The sequence below is a fragment of the Theropithecus gelada genome, chromosome 12 (genome assembly GCF_003255815.1).
Source record: "Theropithecus gelada isolate Dixy chromosome 12, Tgel_1.0, whole genome shotgun sequence".
In the NCBI taxonomy this organism is placed as follows: Eukaryota; Metazoa; Chordata; class Mammalia; order Primates; family Cercopithecidae; genus Theropithecus; species Theropithecus gelada.
This window is the reverse complement of record NC_037680.1, coordinates 100,729,044-100,751,943: the sequence shown is the minus strand read 5'-3', so window position 1 is coordinate 100,751,943 and position 22,900 is coordinate 100,729,044. Positions and strand designations below refer to the sequence as shown.

Genomic DNA, 22,900 nt, shown 5'->3' with positions numbered 1-22,900 from the left:
AGCAAGGATTCTACACTAATGGCAACATAAATTATTGTCATTAAAGTTGGGTCCTTGGGTCCCCAGAAACCTAACTAGATGCAAAGGAGGAACCAACTAAGAGAGATCCAGGTAACAGAGCCCGGAGCGGGACAGTCATTTGTTGCAGGCCCCTGGGGTATGCGCCTGTCTACCGCGCACCGGGTCCCAGCAGCCGTGGTTACTGGCTGAGAAGGGCTGAGTTCCCAGGACGCTGCGGGTACCTCATACTGTCACATAGCCAGGAATCCAGTTTTCTGGATCCCTTCGTCTGTATTTGCCTAAGGCGACCTGCCGCCGCTCCTCTGTCCCCTAGGCAGGGAGAAGTCAGCTCTAGGACACCCTGCAAAACGCCTCGAGGGGTTATCCGCCCCTTCCCGGCCGCGTCCTGGCACCGTTTTCCCCATCACCCGGAGGAGTGAGCACTGTCTCAGGGCGCCCTCTGTCTCTTCCAGGGGGTAGCCAAGACGACATGCCCTGGGTCTCAGGGACGCGGTACAAGCCCCGGTATCCCCCCCCCGCCACCTCACACACCCCCATCCGGGAGACCCACGTGCAGCCGGGCCCGGGCTGGCGCTGCACCTCGGGGTCCGCGCGTCTCCCCGGCGCGTTCCGGGCGCAGCCCCGCTACAGGGACCCCTGGGGGAGCGGCATCCGAGAGGTCGCGGGCGGAGAGGGGGCGTCCCGGAGGCCGGGCGCGGGGACGCTGAGGCCCGCGGCCACACAAAGGAGGCGGCGGGAAGGCGGGGCGAGGCGGGCCGGGGGCGGGGGCGGCAGGAAGGGGCGGGGGCCCGCGCGGCGCCGCCGATAAAGCCCCCGCCGCCGCAGCAGCCAGCTCGCGCTGTGGGGCTGCCCGGGCTGCGCGGCGTCTGCAGGCGCCACCGCTGCCTCTTTCCGGCTGTGACCCTCCTCGCCGCCGCTTCGCTCCGTCCTCTGACTCCCCGCGCCGCCGAGACCAAGCTCCCGCTCCAGTTGCGGCCGCACTGCCCTCCGCGGCCGCCCCCTGGGGATCCAGCGAGCGCGGTGAGTACAGGCTGCGCCGTGACTCCCGGGCGCGGCCGGCGCTGCCCTCGGCTGGGGACGCTCCCCGGGGCTCCGCGCGCCGCCGGCCCCGCGCCCCGACCTTGCGCCCGGCCGGGAAGCTGCCGGGCCTGCGGAGCCAGTGGCACCCGGGGGTGCCGATGTCGGGGAGGAGTGAACTTTCTCAGCCTCCCGCGGGCCGCCTTGGCCGGGGCTGGGTGCGCGCCGGGCATCCCGGTCCCGCCCGCGGGGAGCCTCGAGCGGGACCCGGGCAGCGCAAGGCGGGGCCGCCCCGGAGTGGCGTCCAGAGGTACCCGCAGTGGGGAGCCCCGGAGCCGGCGTGGCTCCTGCCCATCCAAGCCGGCCCTGACCCTGAACCTGAGGTTTCCAGCTGCTTGCCGGCGTCCCCCTACCCCGGACTTAGGCTGCGCGCCGCCGGATGGGGAGAGACTGGCGCACTCTTACTTGTTACCTCTGCCTGTGCAGGGGGAGGTGACGCGTGGTGTGGGGAAAGCCTTTAACTTGGCCTCTGGCAGCCGATTTAACCCGAGCGAGCAGGTCTTTGCTATTTTCATCATCTGTAGAAACGGGAGTTGCGAGGCGGATGAGTGACTGCAGGTAAAGTGAAAGTACAGTACTCAGAAATTCTGGAAGGAATTAGGCATTTAATGTGTCTACAAACTGAGCGGCGAAGGAAGGCTTCTATTACATAAGACAGCACTCCACCATCAGGTATTATGGAAGATGCTATTGAAGGTTTTAGTGTTTTAATGAACGAAACACATTCTTTGTGTGTGTGTGTCTGGAGAAATCTCGAATGCTGCTGTCTTGCTTTGACTACTTTGCAGGGGACGTTCTTATATTTAGCATCAGCATGAAAAGGTGTTCGAAGGTGTGAGACTTCCTCTTTCAAGCCAAGAAGCCGTCTACTTGTCTGAACTGTTGTGGAACAATGTATGTGATAATTGTGTACTTTGAAGATTTTATATCAGAACTTGAGCACAGATAACTGGAAGAAATGTCTACATTGCTGATTTGTATATCCTAAACCACACTTCAAAAATTGAAGGCAGTTTCAACACTATCTGAAGGTCTAAATCAGTAACTGTTTGCTATTTGCAGTATTTCAATAGAAAAAATTTTGGCTATGCAAATGAAGGTACTAACCTAAGTAATCTAAGGTTTCTTTTAACCCCCAAATTTTGATTCTTTGTTAAAATAATGTTTGAAAATATTGTACCATGCAGGGCAATTACTGAAGGTCATGAAAATGTCATCGTGTTTTATTCTAAAACAAAAATGAATCTATGCAGAAAATTTCTGTGTCCCATGAACTTCATATTAGTTTAATTTTAAAATTACTGTCTCCAAAAGAAACTAATTTTCACTTCCGCACAAGGGTGATTAAATACCAGTTAGAGATTGTTTGAGGTGGCAGAGTTGGAAATGAGGTGGTGACCTGGCCACGTCACTGGGTGCATCTCCGCCTTGCTGTCCTCTTTCAGCCAGTTCCTTTCCCATTGCATGGGGACTTTGGCTCTTGGGCTATTTCTCCACCTCTAGACCTAAAGTCCATGCGGGGGACGCTCTAGATGTGCACTTCCTTGACTGTCTCAAATCCAGTGTCTTCCATGTACTCCAGCTACTAAGTCCTCTAAGTACCTCCAAGTCTTGCCCTCTCTGAGATGCTCAACTTCTGAAAACTCTTAGTGCCTCCATCCCGCAAGCTCTTTCCTTCTGGGTTGCAAACCGGACTCCCACTGTAATCTTCAATGCATCGATCTCTAATCCTTTTCCTCCTGCTGGTTTGGCCGATGACTTTGTAGCCCATTCTACCAAGAAAATAGAGGTCGGAAGGGTCTCCTGACGTCCTCCCCCATCTCCCCTGTACAGACTTTTCTGTGTTTACCCAGTCATCCAATAAATCTTCTTAAGCTTCTACTGTGTCTCGGTACTTCGCTAGATACTCATAGGTGGTAAATAGAGCAGATCCTTGCTCGCTTGAAATTGTCATTCTTGTGGGAGAAAACCAACTAAAAGCAAACACAATATATTGTAAATGTATGATAAATGAATAGGGTAGAATTATAAAGAAAAATCAAGTTAGACTGAGAACTTAGAGAAATTTAGAGAGATGACATCCTTGGGGCAGTGACTAATGTCTCCAGCTGTGTCCTGAATCCCAACTCGCAATGCCTCTCTCTCCTTGTGAGTGTTACTCCCTTTTCTTACTTTTATCTTCAGTCTCTCCCTATGAGCTTTTTTCTTTTTTAGTATTATTTTAAGAATGCCTTAACCTCCCTTGTCCCTGCATCCTCAGCTCACCTGCAATGACCACCACGTCTCTCCAGGCTTCTTAAACTGGTCTCCCCTTCCCGTTCAGCAATTTGCAAGCCAGCCAGAGTCTCCTCAAAGTTCAAGGCCCATGACTTCCTGAATAAGCAATCTTTTTTTAAAAATTTTTATTATTATACTTTAAGCTCTGGGGTACATGAGCTTATACTTTAAGCTCTGGGGTACATGAATGTGCAGGTTTGTTACATAGGTATACATGTGCCATGGTGGTTTGCTGCACCCATCAACCTGTCACGTTAGGTATTTCTCCTAATGTTATCCCTCCCCAACACCCCCCTGCCCCGGCCACAGGCCCTGGTGTGTGATATTTCCCTCTCTGTGTCCATGTGTTCTCGTCTGAACAAGCAATCTTATGGATACCCACTAGGCTTCTCCGTGGCATTTGATGAGGTTCTTCCATTCCTTTCCGATGGTTTTTTTTTTTTCACCCCTGGTTGCCACCTTCTGGTTTTCCTTCTTCCTCCCTGGCATCTCTGCTACCTCTTGAGGTTACCCAGGGTTCGCTGTCATCCCTCTTGTGCCCTGTGTATTTGGGTGAACCATGTTCTCACAGCTTCAACTGTCACCAATATGAAGTGAGTCCTAGATTGGCATGTAAGCTAGCTTGAGCATGCTCCTGTGTTCCAATCAGTTACCTGCAGTCTGGTGCGCTTACCCATGCCCTTTAGACCAGAAAAATGCCCCACAGTAAATCCAAAATTGATTTTAGTTTTCACCACCCACCCCATATTTGCTTCATCATTAGCCAAGATTTGTCTGGTTTTTTTTGGCAGTGGCCCCACCATTCATGGAGGTGTTGGAGCAGGAGCCTCACAGTGATGCTGGGTTCCTGCACTGCCCACATCCAGGCCGTCACCAGATCCTCTTGCTTCTCTATGCTGTGAAATTCCACAAAGGTCCGCTCTAGTCACGCTGGCCTTGCCTTGCTTTAGAGTCCAAAAGTGGCAAAATGGTGGCTGGTGTGCCACTTCTAGCAGTAGGCAGCGGTGTTGTTGGCCTGAACAAAGTATATAAAACTTGAGTTAATATTTAGACATCTGGAGATGCCACTTGGATGTACAGCTTCTCTTAAAAGCTAGAAGACCTGGAATAGGCAGAGTGCAGTGGTTCACACCTGTAATCCCAGCGCTGTGGGAGGCTGAAGCAGGCGGATCACTTGAGGTCAGGAGTTCAAGACCAGCCTGGTCAACATGGTGAAACCGCGTCTCTACTAAAAATACAAAAATTAGCTGGGTGTGGTAGTGTGCACCTTTAATTCCAGCTACTTGGGAGGCTGAGGCAGGAGAATCACTTGAACCCAGGAGGCAGAGGTTGCAGTGAGCTGAGATGGCGCCACTGTACTCCAGCCTGGGTGACAGCGTGAGACTCTATCTCAAAAAAACAAAAAACAAAAAACAAAAACAAAAACAAAAAAAAGCCGAAAAACCTGGAATAGGATGCTTAAATTTCCATGTGGCAACACTCAGCTGCTGCTGGCTTTCCAGTGCCTGTCTATACTGGAGGTCGGTTGCTTTCTGGTTCCCCTGGACCTGTGACCCTTGCTTATAGTAGTGTTCTGACTCCCATGGGCTTCAGAGCTAGAGACCCTAGGCTGAGATGACCATCGACGGCCTGGGAATGCCTAGTGCTTACTGCACAGCATCGTGCGCCTCCTGTTGCATCCCTTCTAACTCTCTTCCATGTTGTTGCTGGTGTGACTTTCCTCCTGCTGCCCCAAATCCAAGTCTTCTTGGGTCCCTGCTAATAAAACTTGATGGCTCTCTCTTGATCTGGGCTTAAACCCCTGACTCGAAAGAAGTGGCCATGTCATATCACAAGTTGGGTATCTCAGATTAAAAGATGAGCTCTCCGCTATCTTTATACAGTGTTGTACCTGAGTTTCTGAAGATGCTTTTGAGCTTCTGTAGGGTAATTAATACAGAGTTCTAGTGTTGATGGCAGTCCCTACTGTTTACAAGCCATTTCTACAAACCTGACTACTGCCCCACTTCCTTGCAGCCCCCCTGGGTGGAGATAGGGCAGGGTCGATTCTACATGCCGAACAGCAGTGGGGAGTCTGTAAATATGGAGGCACAGGCCATCCCAGGGAGTCCCCAACTCTGGGAACATGGGGAACCTTGTTTTACATGTGGTACCCAGAGTCATACAGTGTGTTCCCAAATGATGCCTTAGAGTAGAGTCCTGACCCAGAACTCAGTTCCTGTCAGTATGCAGCCAGGGAACTTTCCACAGTGCTCCATGGGCTCACCAGGCTGCTGGCCATTTGTAATGACCCAACAGAGTCAAAGCTTTCTTCACTCCCTTCCCATCTCCCTGCCTTGCCCTCTGCCTGAAACATTCTTTTCTTGCCAAACTGCACCTCCTGTAAACTCCACTGGTACTGCCCAGTGCTTTTCTGCCTTTGTTCCTTCTGTACCTCTGCCTGGAATTCCCTTCCTCCTGTGTTCACTGTCTGGCTGATTTCTCCTTTTCAAGACTTGGGTTCAAAAAGGCCTTGCTGGCAGTCACCACCCCAACCCTCTGTGGCACATGTGCAGTGTACACCCCTCCCCGGGCCTACCTCAATGATGGCAGTTTTTTGTGTTGTAGCAACATGCGCTATCCAGTAGACTCTAAGCTCCGGAAAGACGTGCCTGTGTTTTAGTTTTATTTGCACCAGCAGTGGTGTGTGGCCCAAAGGCAATTACCAGATGTCTGAACTAAACCATATTCATATTTTTTGTACGTTTACTGCACGCTTTATGGAAGAGTGTGTGTATTCCAGACTCAAAGGGGAGCTCTCCCTGCCAGGCCGCCAGCCCTCATTTTGGTACTAGCAAATTTAATATATATCCTCAGACATTTTAAATTTTTGATTAACCTTGTCTTTTGAGATAAAACATTACTAAGAGAAAAGCGGAAGTCTAATACAGAAGCACTTCTCTGCCGGTGTTCACTTCAGTTATCCTCATCTGAACCTTCCTTTGGAATGGTTCTGCCCTCCTTGAGGTCTGTTGGCTGGGGTGCACTCTGCATTTCATGGTTTTACAGGGTAGGAGGATGTATTTTGGTTTATTTCTGTTCACCTTGGTGATGGTGATATATGACCTCTTGGTGACTTTTTTTTTTTTTTTGGCTGATATCTTCAATCAAATTAGGTAGAAAGAGCAGGCTGGGAGAGGATATGGGCCGCACCACTAATAGAGTGTGTAGGTTACCATCTAGAACTCAGTTTCCTTGTCTATATATTGGGTATGTTGAAATAAATGATGTCAAAGGTGTCTTATTTTTAAAACCTATAAATTATTGGCTCCCTTTCCTTTTGATGTGGCTTTCTCATAAATGTCAAGTCTAGATAAATTTTTTTCATAAAAGCATTATCCTGTGCCTGTATACCTTAAAGTTCTTGTCTCTCACTTTTTTAAGCCTATAAAATCATTCAGCATTAGTATTCAGAAAGAGCATCATGGGCCAAAGTGAAGATTTAGTTTGTATTCCTTAGAGCATTTATAAATTTTTAAATAAATTAGGTCCCATATACTTGAATCTTGTCAACCTGTTCTCCACACATAAATGTGCCCATCTTCTCTTTTCAAACCATCTTTCCTCATGAGTAGATTGCATGCCTAATCTGAAAACCAATGTTGGGTTTTTAAAAAATACCCTTAGGTACAGAATGGAGTCAAATGCAATAAACTACCTCTTTAGGTTATCTCTTGTCTCCAAGTTCCCAATTTAAGAATACTGAACGATTAGTACGATTTTATTTCTCTTTTGAGAAATACCACCTCCCATCCAACAGGCCAAGTCTATTTCTACAGTCAGTGAGTCTTGTCTTTATTCTGTTGTTAGATTTCTAGGTCTGGATGTAAGCCCAGTCCAGGAAAGTCGGCATCCCTTCTGGGATTCTTTCTGTGCATGAGGATGGCCACTGAGCCCAAGCAATTCTCTATTTGTAATTCCACTCATATGTTTTGACAAACATGTCCTGGGATTTCTCCAAAGGTTGGGGTGGGCACCCTAGTTCAAGATTAGATCAGGAACACCCAGGCTTTTGCCACAGTTTGACCTAAGACATTATCCTTTGCTTCGGAAGATCATTTGAGAATTGGAATTTACATCCATTGTGCCTTTCCATTTTTCTTACTTAATTCTTTGAAGAATAATACGAGGAGACTTTAATATGAAAGAAAAAAATCCCATCAAGAGTCAGAAAGGATTTCCTGTTAGGGCTGCAAATCTTGGTAAACGCACTTTGTTTTTTGTAAACCATGCCCCACCCCCAACCCCTATTGGGAACTCTGGTAACCTGGGGAATTTCTCTTGAGAGCATACCAAAAATAGCATAAGTGCCTTCTCTTACCCCTAGCCCTCCATGTAGTGCCAGCAAATATAGCTATAGAAAAAATAACCACTTGTTTTTATCCTAAGTTTTTATGGGCCAAATCTTGAAGGTGGATGTGGGTATGTGAAAGAGTTTAATGCCAAATACAAAGCCCACTCGGAAATGAATAAGGTGACTACAAATGAAAACGGATGTTTCTTTCTTCCTTTCGTGAAAGTGCTATGTAAATAAAGGCAGTGTTTGCTTCCTCTACTAAAATTTATTTCTTCAGTTTTTAAATAAGAAATTCACTCAAGAAGTTATTCTTACTGAGGATTTGGTCACTGTTAAGATTATAGAAACTATTAACTACTGCATTATCTTTTGCTTACAAGAGCACAAACCCAAATCAAAATAACTTGGAAACAAGGTGGAGAGCTGTTGGCTGACACTGCCCACTCTCAAGCATGGGAGAGGTGACTCTGGCCCTGAAGTTGGCTGGAACCAAAGACTGAGGACTTGGAGGCTTTCTTCTCTCTCTCCTTGCCTCTCATCTCTGCTTCTGTCTGCTGGTTGTGGTTGTCCTCTCCGGGACCATGACTGTAGGTAACTCCAGGCTTACCTCCCTACAGCCTCTTGAGACAGGAAGAAAGAGCTGCCAGTTCCAGCTGGTTGGGGGGCGGGGGGCAGAATCCTAGAGAGGAATTTGATTAGCTCAGTTTCAGTCACATGCCCTTCTCTGTACCAATGACTGGGCAGAGGAATGAGGTCTTATGATTGGCTGATGCTAAGTCACATGGTCACATGCCCTTCCCTATACCAATGGCGGTGGGAAGAGGAGTGAGGTCCTATGATTGGCTGATGCTAAGTCACATGGTCAAATGCTCTTCCCTGTACATTGCAATGGCTGTGGCAGAGGAGTGAGGTCCTGTGATTGATTGATGCTAAGTCACATGGTCACATGCCCTTCCCTGTACCAATGGCTGTGGGCAGAGGAGTGAGGTCCTATGATTGACTGATGCTAAGTCACATGGTCACATGCCCTTCCCTGTACCAATGGCTGTGGGCAGAGGAGTGAGGTCCTATGATTGGCTGATGCTAAGTCACATGGTCACATGCCCTTCCCTGTACCAATGGCTGTGGGAAGAGGAGTGAGGTCCTATGATTGGCTGATGCTAAGTCACATGGTCACATGCCCTTCCCTGTACCAATGGCTGTGGGAAGAGGAGTGAGGTCCTATGATTGGCTGAATTCCGAGTTGCGTGGTCGATCTTTGGTTAGGAGGAAAGGGAGTGTGGAGAGGACCGTGCTGCCTGGCGTTCCCCAGCTGCCTTTCCTTCTGTTTCCCAGCCAGCAGAGGCTCTGTGTGGTCTCCTAGAGCCTCGTGCCTGCCTCTCGGCTAGATGCTGATATCATTCCCACTCGTGTAGTTGGGAAGGAAGAGTGTGGCAGAGATAAACGGTCCACAGTCACACAGTGTGTGGGGGGTCACACAGCCTGTATGCCAGGGTTGCGCACCCTGTATATATGTCGGGTCGCACAGCCTTTATATGTCAGTGCCGGAGCCTGGACCCGGGTGTGTAGATGTGTGAACTGTGAGCTGATACCATGGATTTTCAAAGATTTACATCCCATCAATGTTTATACCTTCTTGAAAAGAAATTCGTGTCAAAGCACACTCCTCCTTTCAAGACTACCTGCTCGCCGTGCTGCGTAATATCCCTAGTATCACAACCAAAACACATGAGACAGAAAGAGGCCAGTATCTCTGTGGTACGTTTGAATCATGGTTTTATGCCTTTGGCCCCCTAGTTCCTTCCTTAGACACTTGTTTTTTTCTGGGACTGAAATCTAAAATTAGTACTGACCTTTGGATTGAGAAGGTAGAGAGATTTACACAGAGTCCAAGTGAATAACTGAAGCTGAGCTGGATGAAACTCAGCAGAACCACAGAACAAGTGTGCCATGACTTTTCAAAGATGCCTAATTGAATTCCGTTTAGGATTTAACTTCTTTTTCTAAGGTTTATAGTTACCTTTATTTCAAAATTTGTCATTTTAAAATACATGTTTCCTCCTCTTCCTCCACTGTATAGTAATTAAGAGTGTGGAGGATTTGGAGGCCAGCGGGCTTTGGTTTGAATCTAGAGGCTACATGTTGGAGGCCATGAGCCAAAGCCAAATTTCTAAACATCTCCAAGCCCATCCGTGAGTTGGGTTAGGGCCACCCCTTAAGTGTTGTGAGGATGAAGTGAAGAGTATATCTTAGGCGCTAAGCACAGTGGCAGGAATGGAGCTGACTTTCGGGACACAAGGTGGCTGTGGTTGTGACACTGGGTAGTATTTGTCACACAAGTACAGGTGGGCACTTCTCCGAGACTCATGTCTTCCTTGTGTGTTTGACCTGATGAATGAGAGACTTGCTCTGTGTCTTTGCATGCTTTGTTTCCAGACCCCTTTCCTACAGCACTCTCAGTGGGCAGTACTCCCCAATGATCACCTGGTCATCTGTCCTGCCTGCAGGCTTCAGGCTCTTGTGCGTTGGCCATGAGGCAAAGGAAGGCTGTTGCATGAAATAACCTCCTTCTGACTCCACCCTTGCATTTGTGATGTAAACAACTGTGTTACCAAGAGATCTTCCAGGGAGCACGTTGCAGGTAGCCCTGTCATGCTGGCTGCTTTTTTCCATTAGGTTAGTTGTGAATAACGAATAAATGTCTATGCAGGGCCAGGCGTGCTGGCTCACGCCTGTAATCCCAGCAGTTTGGGAGGCTGAGGTGGGCAGATCACTTGAGACCGGGAATTCAAAAACAGCCTGAACATAGTGAAACCCTGTCTGTACTAAAAATACAAAAAATTAGCTGGGCATGGTGATACACGCCTGTAATCCCAGCTACTTGGGAGGCTGAGGCATGAGAATCACTTGAACCCCGGAAGCAGAAGTTGCAGTAAGCGGAATTGTGCCACTGCACTCCAGCCTGGGTAACAGAGGGAGGCTCTGTCTCAATAAAACAAAACAAAAAATGTCTATGCAGTAGGAAAAATAATCTATTTGGTTTAATATTTAGGTCTCTGCAAGGGTAGCATCCAGAGGCTTCTCTTTTCATTCTTGTTTTTCTGACTGTGAGCAAATCATTCTACTGTGTCCAGTGATGTCCAGATACCAACAAATAACTATTTTAAACATGTGAATATTTTTAAAGCACATGATGATGGTCATTTAATTGTGATTTGATTCCATCAATATACAAAAGAGTTCTAAGAATGTTGGATTAACCTTAGCAAGCATTCCCAGATAAGAAATGTGTTTTCTGCTTCCAATGATAGGATTTTTTTAAGGATCTTTCTGGCAGTTAACCACTTTGGACTTCATACAGCAGTCTGAGTATATGCCAACCCCTGAATTGTTGCTCTAACAGTGAGATTGGGGGATGCCAGGGAGAGCCTGTGTGATGACTTAATTGTAAGGGAGAGCTTTCTGTCTAAAGGTGTGGATTTTTCTCTTTGAAATTTATATACTAAAAGACTCCTATTATCTTATGCCAAACCTATGCTAATTTCTTAATGACATGTTAGTTAAAATAACACTTTGGAGGATTGGCTAAGGATGCCACAGTATTCATAATAAACCTGTTCTTGTGCAGCAAGGTGGTAAATCATGAATATCAAAGTGCTGATCATACTAATTTGAATTAATTTAGCATAGTGGAACGTATGAAGACATAGTTTTTCCAATGCATATGTCACTTTTTAGCCTAAAATTTCAATGAGTGGGATAAGTACATTTTTTACACGTACAGTGGCAAAATTATGCTTATGTACTACTCTCTACCTTGTGTTCTGGTTCTGCGTGTGTTTTCTCTGCCATGTTAGGAACCTCCAAGTGGGGTATCTTATTCTTTTGGGCTCCTGCCACCATACCTGGCATAGAAGAGCCCAAAAAGTACTTCAAAGGGGAGAAGGAAGTGGAAAATTATGCATCATGAGTGTGTCAAGTACTATTAGGTATATTTTATACATGATCCTGTTGAATCCTAACAACCCTTGTAAGGTAGAAATCATTCCTAGTTTATAGGCGAGAAAAATGAGATTCAGATGTGTAGAGCATCCTGATCTGATTCCCACTGATGGGGTATAGACTCCAGATCTGTGTCTTTCTGGGGTGGAGACTTTGGATCCTGAAACACTATCTTTAGTAATGATTGAGGCTAAGCCATGTGGCTGAGCAATGATACACGGCCCCACAGATTGAAGGTCAGAGCATTGCTGGGCAGAGGATGAGTTGATAGAGGTCAAATAAACTTGGTTTCAAACCCCAGGTCCACACTTAGTAGTGTGTGTCCTTAGGCAAAATACTTCCCTCTCTGTGCTTTATTTCCATGGCTAGAGAATAGAGAATGATGAGGATATTACTCTCCTTGCAGAGAAAGATCATAGTGTCCCCAATTAACAAGCAGGGAAGTAGGAAATACAGTGACTCAAGTCACTTGGCAAAGTCAGGGCTGTGGCAGGTTGAGAATTCACGTCTCTGACTCCTGTCACCTGTTACCTCTCCAGATGTCAAGTCTGGGTACAGTTTGATGACAGAACTGCCATCACCTGCCACTCACCCTTGAGTAGCCCTTAGCAGCCCCCATAACTTGGTGGCTCTTACAACCCGATCCTAGAGCCCCATGGCTGATTCATGCTCTTTTTCTCTATTGTGTCTTTTCTGTATTCACTCCTATGTTCTCGAGGAAGATTCATTCCAGAGGGTAAAAGAGATTCCACAAGCCTTGTTCTTAATGTGTACACCCCACACAGGACATGAAGGAAGTTGAAGGCAGCATGCTGTTGTATTTGGGTGGCGTGCAGCTGAAGAGCTAGTTTTTGAGCATTTACTCTATAATAGGTGCTTAGAGGGACATAGAATTATCTGCAAAACAGGCCAATCTTTGAGGGGTTTATCTATTTAGGTAGAAAGGGCACATCCTTGATACCTAATAACAATTCGAGATCGTCTAGAACAGTGGCATATGGTGTGAGGGAGGGGGAGGCAATCAGGGTGCATTGTCTATGGAAGATCTGAAAGCAATAATGAAATTACCTCAGATGATTTGCTTTTTATTATCATCATGTACCGTGGTGATAAAATATTCCTCCACCAGAGCCAGCCGCTTCTACCACTCGCACCTTGTCCCTAAGTCCTGCACTGGATCAATAATCAGCTGCCAAAATGAGTTGATACCAGTGACATGTTTGGGAGGTCAAGCTGGCAGTGGTCAGTGTGGACTGAACTGTTGGGGAGGGCTGCATGGAAGTCCCCTCCCCTCCCTCTCAGTTAGGACAGGACATCAGGAGAGCAGTCTGTGACCCTGAAGACTGGAGCAGTCCCTGATGCCCGTGCGAGCCATAGGTCAGGAAAGTGCTTTCTGTGCATTGCCTCACCGTGTGAGAGGCTGGTAGCCCGAGATGGTTCTGTAGCTGAGGAATCTGGGTGAGTGGTAGGTGTCCTCCTATGTGAGATTAGGGGAGTAATGCCCAGCTTTCAGACAGCCAACAGGGGGGCTCAGTAGTGCTAATGCCAAGCCCTTCATGCAGAGAAGTGTCTTAAGTGTCAGACACTGCTTTGTGCCAGAGGTAAATCTCTCTGCAGAGGGAAATGTTGGCACATAGCTGATAAACACCAGTGTCTAGATAGCCCTCCTGGGCACAACAGTCCTCATTTTTTCTTTTACTTGACTCTCCACAAAATCCTTTTTGCTCGAAACTTTGTAGAATTGGTATTTATTGATTTCTATCAGCTGAGAGTTGGCTGTTTAGTCTCTCACGTGCTCTTTATGGCCAAAGAAAAACAGGTAACTCCTTCACAGAGGAGAGATTGATTCCCTTAAAAGGAAGACAGAAGTTTTAATGGACAACTTTGGAAAGGTGTGAAACATTAAATATCTATGACAGCAAGACACAGGAATACACAAGCCTGCGTTAAGACCTGATCCCTTCTGGGCCAGGCACATAAGCTGAAAATGGTACCTGAGCAGTTTGTGAGTACATCATGAAAAGGCACTGAAATACAGAATTTTTTTCTGTGAAAAAGAGTGTCCCAGCTTGAAAACTGTGTGCTTGAACATGAAGCAAAAAATTTCCTCAAAATTGTTCTGCAAAAAGGGAGTTGCTATCTAGTAGGGTCCTTACAAAATCATTAGAGTTCACACACAAAAAAAGCTAGATAGATGAGATCCATGAGAGACTGACTGAGAACAGATGGGGAAGGCACATTCGCCTGAAATTCTCTCAATCAATGCATATAATGAATGCTTATCGAGATTGCTTCATGAAAAGGGGTTAAGTTTTAAAAAGAGAAGCAGAGAAATTGAATACAGATTTAGTACTTGTTCCTGAGGTTATAACTTCAGAGTTGCCAGATACTGAACATTGTATTAGTTAATATAGTGCTAGTTGTTATAACAAATAAACGCAAATATGTACTGTAACTCAAACATGAGAGAAGATTATTTTCCACTTGTATAAAGCCCAAAGTGGGCACGTCTATGTGAAACCTGGTGATTTGGCAACCCAGCCTCTTCCTGTCTGTGGTTCCACTTTATTTAACAGGCAGTTGCTAAGGTCACTGTACTGGTCAGCGTTGAGCTGGTGGAAGCAGAAAGATCACCGAGGACTTCATATGGGAGCTTTTGATAGGCCAAGCCTGGGAGTGGAATGTGGCACTTCTACTCCTGTTTCATTAAGTACAGTTCAGCCTTATGGTCACACCCACCTACCTTGAAGGCTAGGAAATGTAGCCCAGCTCTGTGGTTGGCAAGAAGAGGAAATGGGTTTCCTGAGGAGCTAGCTGCCCTCTGTCATTTGAAATTTTGTTCAGACCATTGAAGTTATGCACTCTGAAGGGCTTCTGATGGCCTAGGGTGGGCGTTTCAGTGGCAGTGTCGCACATCGTTTTGAAAAGTGCTGTATCATAGGCAACTTGGAAGGTAAGGAGGTGCTATGCTTAGAAGAACGGTTAGACAACTCAAAAATTGAGGACAGACATATGGACACTACCTGGAAAGACTGTGAGCTAAATTGCGTCATGGAAGGTGGACATGGAATGAAAAGTACTATTTCTGACTCATAGTGTATATGATTTCATGTGTGTCATAAAGTTTATTCAGGCAGATTGACCAAAACTTGTAGGGGGTAGGGATTTTCTCATTGGGAAAAGAAGAGGGCTGTCTTATCTGGGGGATGCCCTATATCCTAGCACACATGGGAATTAGAAGCTAATCAAAGAAATAAAGAATTAATGCTGGAGGAGGGGAGCCTCACTCTTACAATGTGGGAGAAGTTGGTCAGATGTGCTGGAAACATACTTCTGCATCTGGGAGGAAAAAGAGAGGTAAAAGCTGGGGAATGGGGTTAGTGCCAATCCTGCAGTCTGACTGAGGGAATGAAAAGAGACCCAGGGGATTGGGCAGGGGGGAGGCAGGGTGACCTGTCCCTGGGATAAGCCCCTGGCAGTGCCAATCTCTTGGTGGTGGGCACCCCCGTGTGCTCTTTTTTTCTACGTGATGTGGGCAGGTTCCCCAACCTCTCTGCATCTCTGTGTGTAAGAGTCTGTGAGATGATGTGTTCACAGAGCTGTGCACATAGTAGGGACTTCATGAAAGTTTCCTCTCCCATCTTCTGTGCAGCTACTCACCAGCCCCATTGTTGGGGATCATTGTCTCCATAATTGGCTATGAGTAACTGGGGAGATGTTCTCCCCTATAAAATGCAACTTCATGACAAGAAGCAGCTCAGCCCCCTTCATCCCTAAAGATTCATTGGTGTAGTTTCTTATACTAGAGGTTAGATAAAACTGAGAAGGAGAACTTCCATTGTCATTGACTTTTCATTCTAGAAGTCCTTGTTCTCCTACCTTAGCTTTGGATGTTGGGCAGTGGGGCAGCAGGCTGGTCTTGTGAACAAAAGTTCTGTGGTACCTAAGAGTTATTGACTTGTTCTTCAGCATCGCATTTCATGAGATCCTCATAGCAGCTCTCTGGAGTTCAGGGTAGGGAAGGAGGCTTGTCACTGATCTTATAGATGAGGAAACTGAGTCACAGATCAGGTACATGGCTTACCCATTGCAGACAGGCCCAGGACTAGACAACAGGCCTGTTCCACAGTAGTATTAAATGGGCATAGGTTTCTTCTGGGAAATAGCTAATGTCCCCCGGCCCTTAAATCCCTTCACAAGGCGTTAGCATCAGCTGTAGCAAAGGAAATGGAATCAGGTTATAGGAAGAAGCTCAGTAGCTGGGTGACTAAAGCCCAGGTTCGGAACTGTGTTTCCCATCACTTAACATGGTTTCTGAGCTTTGAATAACTTTTTTCGTTTGATAGGTGCTTGCTTGGCAGGAAGAGGGAGACGGTGATCACCTTTTTAAAAAAAATTTTTGAGATTTTCTTTGCAAACTCTTTGTACTGAAGGAAGAAAGCAAAAGGAGCAAAGAGTTGGAGACAAAAGCACAGGAACCTTTCTTAAAGTGGAAGTTGTCTTCTCACATCTTCCCCATCCCTCATTCCCTTTTCCTGCTTTAGAAGTATTTCTACATCCTGTGCCTATAGATACATATATTTTTATTTACTTACTGTATTTTGGAAAATGGCTTATATAATTTTTCCCCAGAAGTCAAAATGTAGGAACCAGGGACCACCCACCTCTTGTACCCAGTTCAGACTCTTTCTGGGTCACTGTTTTTCATGTAATTCATGCCAAAAAGTTACACTGAAGGATATGGATGGACCAAAGCTGCATGGGTTTCTTACAACAGGCCTGGGTAGAGAGGCTTGGTATAAGAAACCCACCTTGATTATAAGAGCCAGAATGGAAAACTGAAAAAGAAAAGAATGTCTACCCAGTGTCACAGGATTACTTTTGTGGGTGCCAAAACATATCTCAAAGTAGCCCTTTAGTCACCTAATAAAAGATGGAAAATATTTATTCCACGTGTACTGCTGGAATCCATGTATTTTAATATGACACCTTTGATATATTTGGAGGGAGGATAGGAAAGATGTTCTCTGTTTTATTTCTTCTGAACCTTTTTAAAAGTTTCTGAACTGCTTAAATGAACCTACCTGTAGACTAAGTGTGTTAGGAAGCTGATTTAGCTACATTGAGCTCTTCCTCTCCCTTACTTCCTCCTCAGGTTCTAGAATACAAGCTCAGTACTTTCCTGCCTTCCCTCTATTGCCCTGGGAAAGATAGTAAGTAAATAGTGTCTGTTGCCAAAGGGAGAAGAATAAACATAGGCTGGATCACCAAATGGTGCTGCATTTTATTTGTATGGTGTCAGAGACACTGGCTGCTTAGATGGCATCGCTGAGGGAGATCCCCAGCATGAAGCAGAGAAGACAACTTGGAGTTTGGCAGGATACCCAGGGTCATTGCAGGTCAGAGAGACTGACTAACAATTACCAGACTCACAAGAGACAGATAAATAACAAGAGGGTCCTCTGACCAATAAGGACTTTCCCCACCTTAACAAAATCTTCATGGGAAGCCCACATGTTATAGGAGGCTTGATTGGTGTATTAGTCTGTTCTCACCTTTCTATAAGGAAATACCTGAGACTGGCTCATTTATTAAGGAAAGAGGTTTAATTGACTCATAGTTCTGCAGGGCTAGGGGGGCCTCAGGAAACCTACAATCATGGTGGAAGGCAAAGGAAAAGCAGGCACCTTCCTCACAGGGTGACAGGGCGGAGTGAGTGCCAGCAGGGGAAATGCTAGACACTTATAAAACCATCAGATCTCATGAGATTCACTCATTATCAGAAGAACAGCATGGGGGAAACTGCCCCCATGATCCAGTCACCTCCCACCAGGTCCTGCCCTTGGCACATGGGTATTATGGAGATTATAATTCAAGACAAGATTTTGAGTTGGGACACAGCCAAGCCATATCAGTTGGTAAGTACCATGTGAAAGCAAGTTAATGGCCCATGTCAGAGAGCTAAAACCATTTGTTTTAGTTCTATGTGGCCTGTAGGGAATTTCCTAGTCAGTCAGCCCAAGAGATTTAGTGGTTCAGCAAAGTTCCACATACTGGGGCCCTTCATTTCCAGATATTGGGAGTGTCTAAAGGATGAATTTTGTAATATCAGATAATGTAAGAGAATAGCCTCTGGTGACAGGTGATTGAAATAGATAATTTCTGAGTCCTTTCATTATTTCCTATCTGTTTCTTAATTTGTGAAATAAAAGTCAAGGGTTATCTAAGGAAGAACACTAAGTTATGACTAGTACTTTCATTTGTTGAATAAATACATATCTGGTATTCATTATGTCATTTAACTTTTTTTCTTTTTTTCTTGAGACAGGGTCTCACTCTATCACCCAGGTTGGAGCACAGTGGTGTGATCTTAGCTCACTGCAACCTCTGTCTCCCGGGTTCAAGTGATTCTCCCACCTCAGCCTCCTGAGTACCTGGTACTACAGATGTCAGCCGCCACACCTGGCTAATTTTTGTATTTTTAGTAGAGACTGGGTTTTGCCATGTTGGCCAGGCTGGCCTCGAACTCCTGACCTCAAGTGATCCACCTGCCTTGGCCTCTTAAAGTTGGGATTACAGGTGTGAGTCACTGCACCCAGAATTAACTTTAAATGTGGATACTTTTAATTCTTTGGTTATGGTTTGTTAGGTGCTGCCACTGTGGGTCACTGTCTTATCCTTCCCAGTAGGGAGAGAGAGGTATGGCTGCTCTTCTGATTTTCACCTCCTCTTACTAATTTACCCTATGGTGGGGCACACATAAACTGATAGTGTTGTTTCATGTTAAGTAAAAGCAAATAGCCAACTTCGTTTGACCGAAACTCAACGTGTCACTTTCTACCTCTTTTCTTAGTCCTTAAGGACTTCTGTTTTCTGTTAGTCTGCAGGCTCTTAAGGTCGGGCTCTGTCTTCCCTTCATCTTTGAAGCTTCTACTCTTGTGCTTCCCTCTTGACGTAGGCCCTGAATCACTGTTTTGTTGACTAGGAGAGCATATAAACTGTTTGTGCAACCTCTCAAGCTCTGTTAGAAATGGAAGATGATCACACATCCTGTGGCACCCCTTTTTCCCAGATCCCAAGCTTCTGGGCACCCTTTCTTTCTTCACCTCCACAGATGAATGTCGAGGGCGTTTCTAATGCCAGGGCAACAGCTATGAGCACTTATGAGACCACAGGTTTGACTCCTGAACGAAGGATGTCCTTATCCATGGTCTCTCTTTCCTGGCAGGCATCTTATTGCTATTTTGGAAATTTTTCTCCGGGCCATAGAGGTTTGAACCAGTCGTGTCTAGGAGTGTTTGTTTTCTCAGGAAAAGCAGCCCTGTTAAAGCCATTGTTTTAAAAAGTCACTTGGAGCATTAAAAACCTTCGAACATCCATTCATAGTGCTAAAATTTAGAAGTGGTTGGGGCTTCAGGCAAGCAATATTGAATTAAATGTGTGGAGCACTTTAAGACAGCGTTTGATTGTACATTTAAAATAGGGAATGCAAATCAAAATTCCTCCTGGGTGCTTTAAATCATACATTATATGTGCAGTATTTTCAATTAGCTGCAGAAAAAAATATGTTCGGTGTGGTTCTATTTTTACAGCTGGGAATTGCTCAGAGAACACAATTGACTATTTCATACATGTGAGATTTATTTAAATGACTCATGGGGCATTTGCAGTTTAGCCAATAATTGAAAATATTGTTGCAGTGTGGCAGGTAAAACTAGGAAATCATTCTGCATTCCTGTAGAGGTGTTCCAAGCTCAGCAGCATATTATATTAATCGAAGAGAGGCAAACAGGGAGTGAGATCAGTGTTGAGTCTTAGTCTTTCACATTTCATTCCTGGGTTTTGCCCCACCATGGAATTATATGGGATGGTGCTTTCCAGAAGGACCCAAAACACTAAGGTGTTATCTTGTTTCTATTCTGTTTTTATATGCCAAACACAAATGAACGGTCAGACCAGATATGAAAAGACCCATCCATCCCCCAACTCTCTTCTGACTCCTATACCTTCCCCTCCATTCTTCGTACCATTTCACTTCAGATGTCACCTAGAATACTGATGCAGCAGGCTAAGCTGAGACTCTCAGGATAGACAATTCAACCTTTCCATGGTGGTTCATAAATATCGCTAGGGATTTGGAATGCATGCTCCCACTAAAATGATGTTGTAAATGGCGGTCAGGTGATACCATATTAAAATGGATCATTACTTGTGTGATTCAGACAAAGTATGGGTTAAGTAGGCATTTTGAAGGCAGAATTAAAATGCTAACCACCAATTACTAACCTTCCTCTGTAATAGTGGTTCCCAACCAGGGATGATCCTTCCTGTCTCCCTCAAGGACATTTGTCAGTGTCTCCAGACATTTGGTTGGCACATCTGGGTGGGGTGCTATTAGCATGTCTTGGGTAAAGGCCAGGAATACTGCTAAACATTCTGCAATACACAGGACAGCCCCCTACAATGAATAATTATCTAGACCCACATGTCAAGAGTGACAAGGTTATGAAACTTTGCTCTAGAAATAAGTATGCATTCTTTTTTTTTTTTTTTAAAAGACTTCCCCAAATATTTTAGACCATACCTGCTTATAAGATGGTGGCTACTGTAATTGACCTTAATACATGATGGCAATCAACAGATCATTGAAAGCTTTCCTTTTTCATCAATGCCTCCATTATATATCGAGCACTTCAATGTCCATGTGCCATGCTGGAGGCTGGGGTGCCATGGTGAACAGGATGGACAAGGTCCCCAGTGGGCTCACAGGCACAGAGACAAGGGAAGATGACAGTGATCCAGTCAGAGGGAACATAGGCATGAAGGCCTGAGGCTGGGAAGAACCGGGCATGTTCTGTGATCTGCAAGGACGACAGAGCACTGTAGTCCCCACCTTATTGGTGGCCTAAGTTACCTGCAGTCTGAAAATTGGTACATGCAGTACAGTAAGATGTTTTCAGAGAGAGATCACATTCCAATAACTTTTATTACAGCATATTATCCATATATATAACAATATGTTTTTATTATTATACTATTTTATTGTTGTTCATCTCTTATTATGCCTAATTTATAAATTCAGCTTTATCATAGGTACTTATGAACAGGAAAAAACATAGTGTATATAGGGTTCCACATTTTCCATGGTTTTGGCATCCACTGAGAGTCTTAGAACGTATTTCCTGCGGTTGAGGGGGGCTTGCTGCCTGTGGAAAAGGAAGCCAAATCCAGACCAGGCAGGCAGACTCAGAGGCTGTGGAGAGAGGGTGCTGGATTTTCTTCAAGAGCGTGGAGAAGTCATCGGAGGGATTGACTCAGGTTTTGGAGTCACTAGGGCAGTGCAGGCAGAGAGTTGGGTCTAGGAGACCAGTGTCCTCCTCCGGAGATGTTGGTGGCTTGGGCTGGGGATAGAGGAACTGGAGAGGGTAAGGGGTGGATCATTCAAACGATAGAGAGCTTTTTGCTTGTTGATGGTTCTGTGGGATAAAGGAAAGGATGAAGGACAGTTTCCAGACTTTGGCTTAGGTTCTTGGATGGATGGTTGGTGGTGTCACTTAGGAAGATGTGAAGCCTGGGAGAACAGCAGGGTTGGGGTGAGGAGTACTTTTTCCTCTCATCGTGGTTTTCTATGATAAAGGGACTTCTATATATCTTTCTACCCTTTTTTGGAGAAGCACTGTGTTTTAGAGTCTGCTTGCAAAAATGGAATGTTTTCCTCCTGGATTACCTCACCTTCCAGTTACCATTGTAATAGGCTTTCCAACGGAGCTCGGATTTATTTCTAAATGATCTCTTTGAGCAATGATCAAGCATTTTCTATATGAGGTATTTCATTCATCTAAACAAAACTGTGATGAGAGTTGGCCTAAACTCTAGACTTCTATCATGGAGTCTGTTGACCACTGAGGCAGGGCTGGTCTGGCTTTGACACACTAAAACTTCTTTAAAAGTTATGTTAATGTAATCCCACCCGATTTCAGTTTCAGGCTGGTAGGAAAACACTTCCTTATTCATGAGGTTGGCAGCCTTGGAAAGAACACAAGGAAAATCGCCAGAGCCTGACGCCCATTTCCTCAGTCGCCAGTGACCATCAATCATTTCTTGAGCACATCACCAGGGCTGTCGATGGAGTCACAGGGCTGAGCTGCTTCCCCCGGGGAGGGGAAGGCCTCTCAAGTCACCTTCGCTGAGGACCTGTGACCAGATGTGAAAGTCTGATAAAGTCATATACTAGAGATCCTTGACTCCCTCTAATAGCAAAGAAATAAAGGAAATTAAAAAAAGACCAAAAGTCTTAAAGACAGCTTTAAACATTCGTTTTGATTTTTAGAAATTATAATATTTGAACATTTTGCACTTGAGGAAATGTTAAGCTGGACTGTAGCGTAGAGCTTCAGAGGCTGAAGAGAGGACCCCAGGCCTTCATGATGATGGTGGTAAATGGGGTAACAGCAGAGGCCAGCTTTGAGTGGGGCCTCAAGAACTGTCCTAAGAACCTGAGACGTAGTACTTTTTAAAATCCTCATAACAACTCTTAAAGTAAGAACTACTATTACACCAGTTTTCAGATGGAGGAGCTGAGGCACATTGAAGGCAAGCACTTGTCAAAAGTCATACAGTTAATTGGCAGTGGAGGTGACATCTGAACTTGGGTAGCTTGTCTTAGGAACCTGCAGGGGCCATGTATAGTGTCCTAAATCCTTTTGTTAATTTCTTATAGAATAAGAATTAATACTGTTATACGTCAAATAATTATGAAAATGTACAGTTATGCAAGCACACTAAAACTGTAGCTATTCTTTTAAAAAGGACCAAAAATATTACATTTTTGCATAATTGTACATTTGCAGTACAGGGAAAAGTAAGAAATAAAAAGATCTGTCATAAGGTACATTGGCATTTTTGCTGACTAAAATTTTACAGTAGGGTTTTTTTTGTTGTTATTTTGAGATAGTTATATAGATTCATATGCAGTTGTAAAAAAAAAAATAGTAATTCAGAGAGCGCCCATATGCCCTTTACCTGGTTTCCTGCAAAGGCATTGTCTTGCATAACTGTAGTACAGTACCACAACCAGGAAACCGACGTCACACAATCCACCCACCCTATTCAGATTCAGATTTCCAGGTTTACATGTACTCACTAGGGTGTGTGTATTTACTTCTATGCAGTTTTATCACATGTGTG

General features: G+C 45.2%; 1 protein-coding gene across 4 annotated transcripts in view; it reads left to right on the top strand.

The window, feature by feature from the left end:
* Positions 1–538: 538 nt before the first annotated feature.
* SERPINE2 (serpin family E member 2) overlaps positions 539–22,900 on the top strand; it is a 65,721-nt gene continuing 43,359 nt past the window's right edge. Inside the window, exons 1-2 of one of the 4 annotated variants that reach the window (XM_025404361.1) lie at positions 8,966–9,469; positions 10,219–10,352. Coding sequence is in view for 1 of the 4 variants with exons in the window: in XM_025404359.1 (XP_025260144.1) it covers positions 1,643–1,656 (14 nt within the window). In the remaining 3 variants the exon portion in view is untranslated. Of the gene's footprint in view, positions 1,042–1,349; positions 1,657–8,965; positions 9,470–10,218; positions 10,353–22,900 lie in introns of those variants that run through there. The other 3 variants (XM_025404362.1, XM_025404360.1, XM_025404359.1) reach the window with 3 other exon arrangements.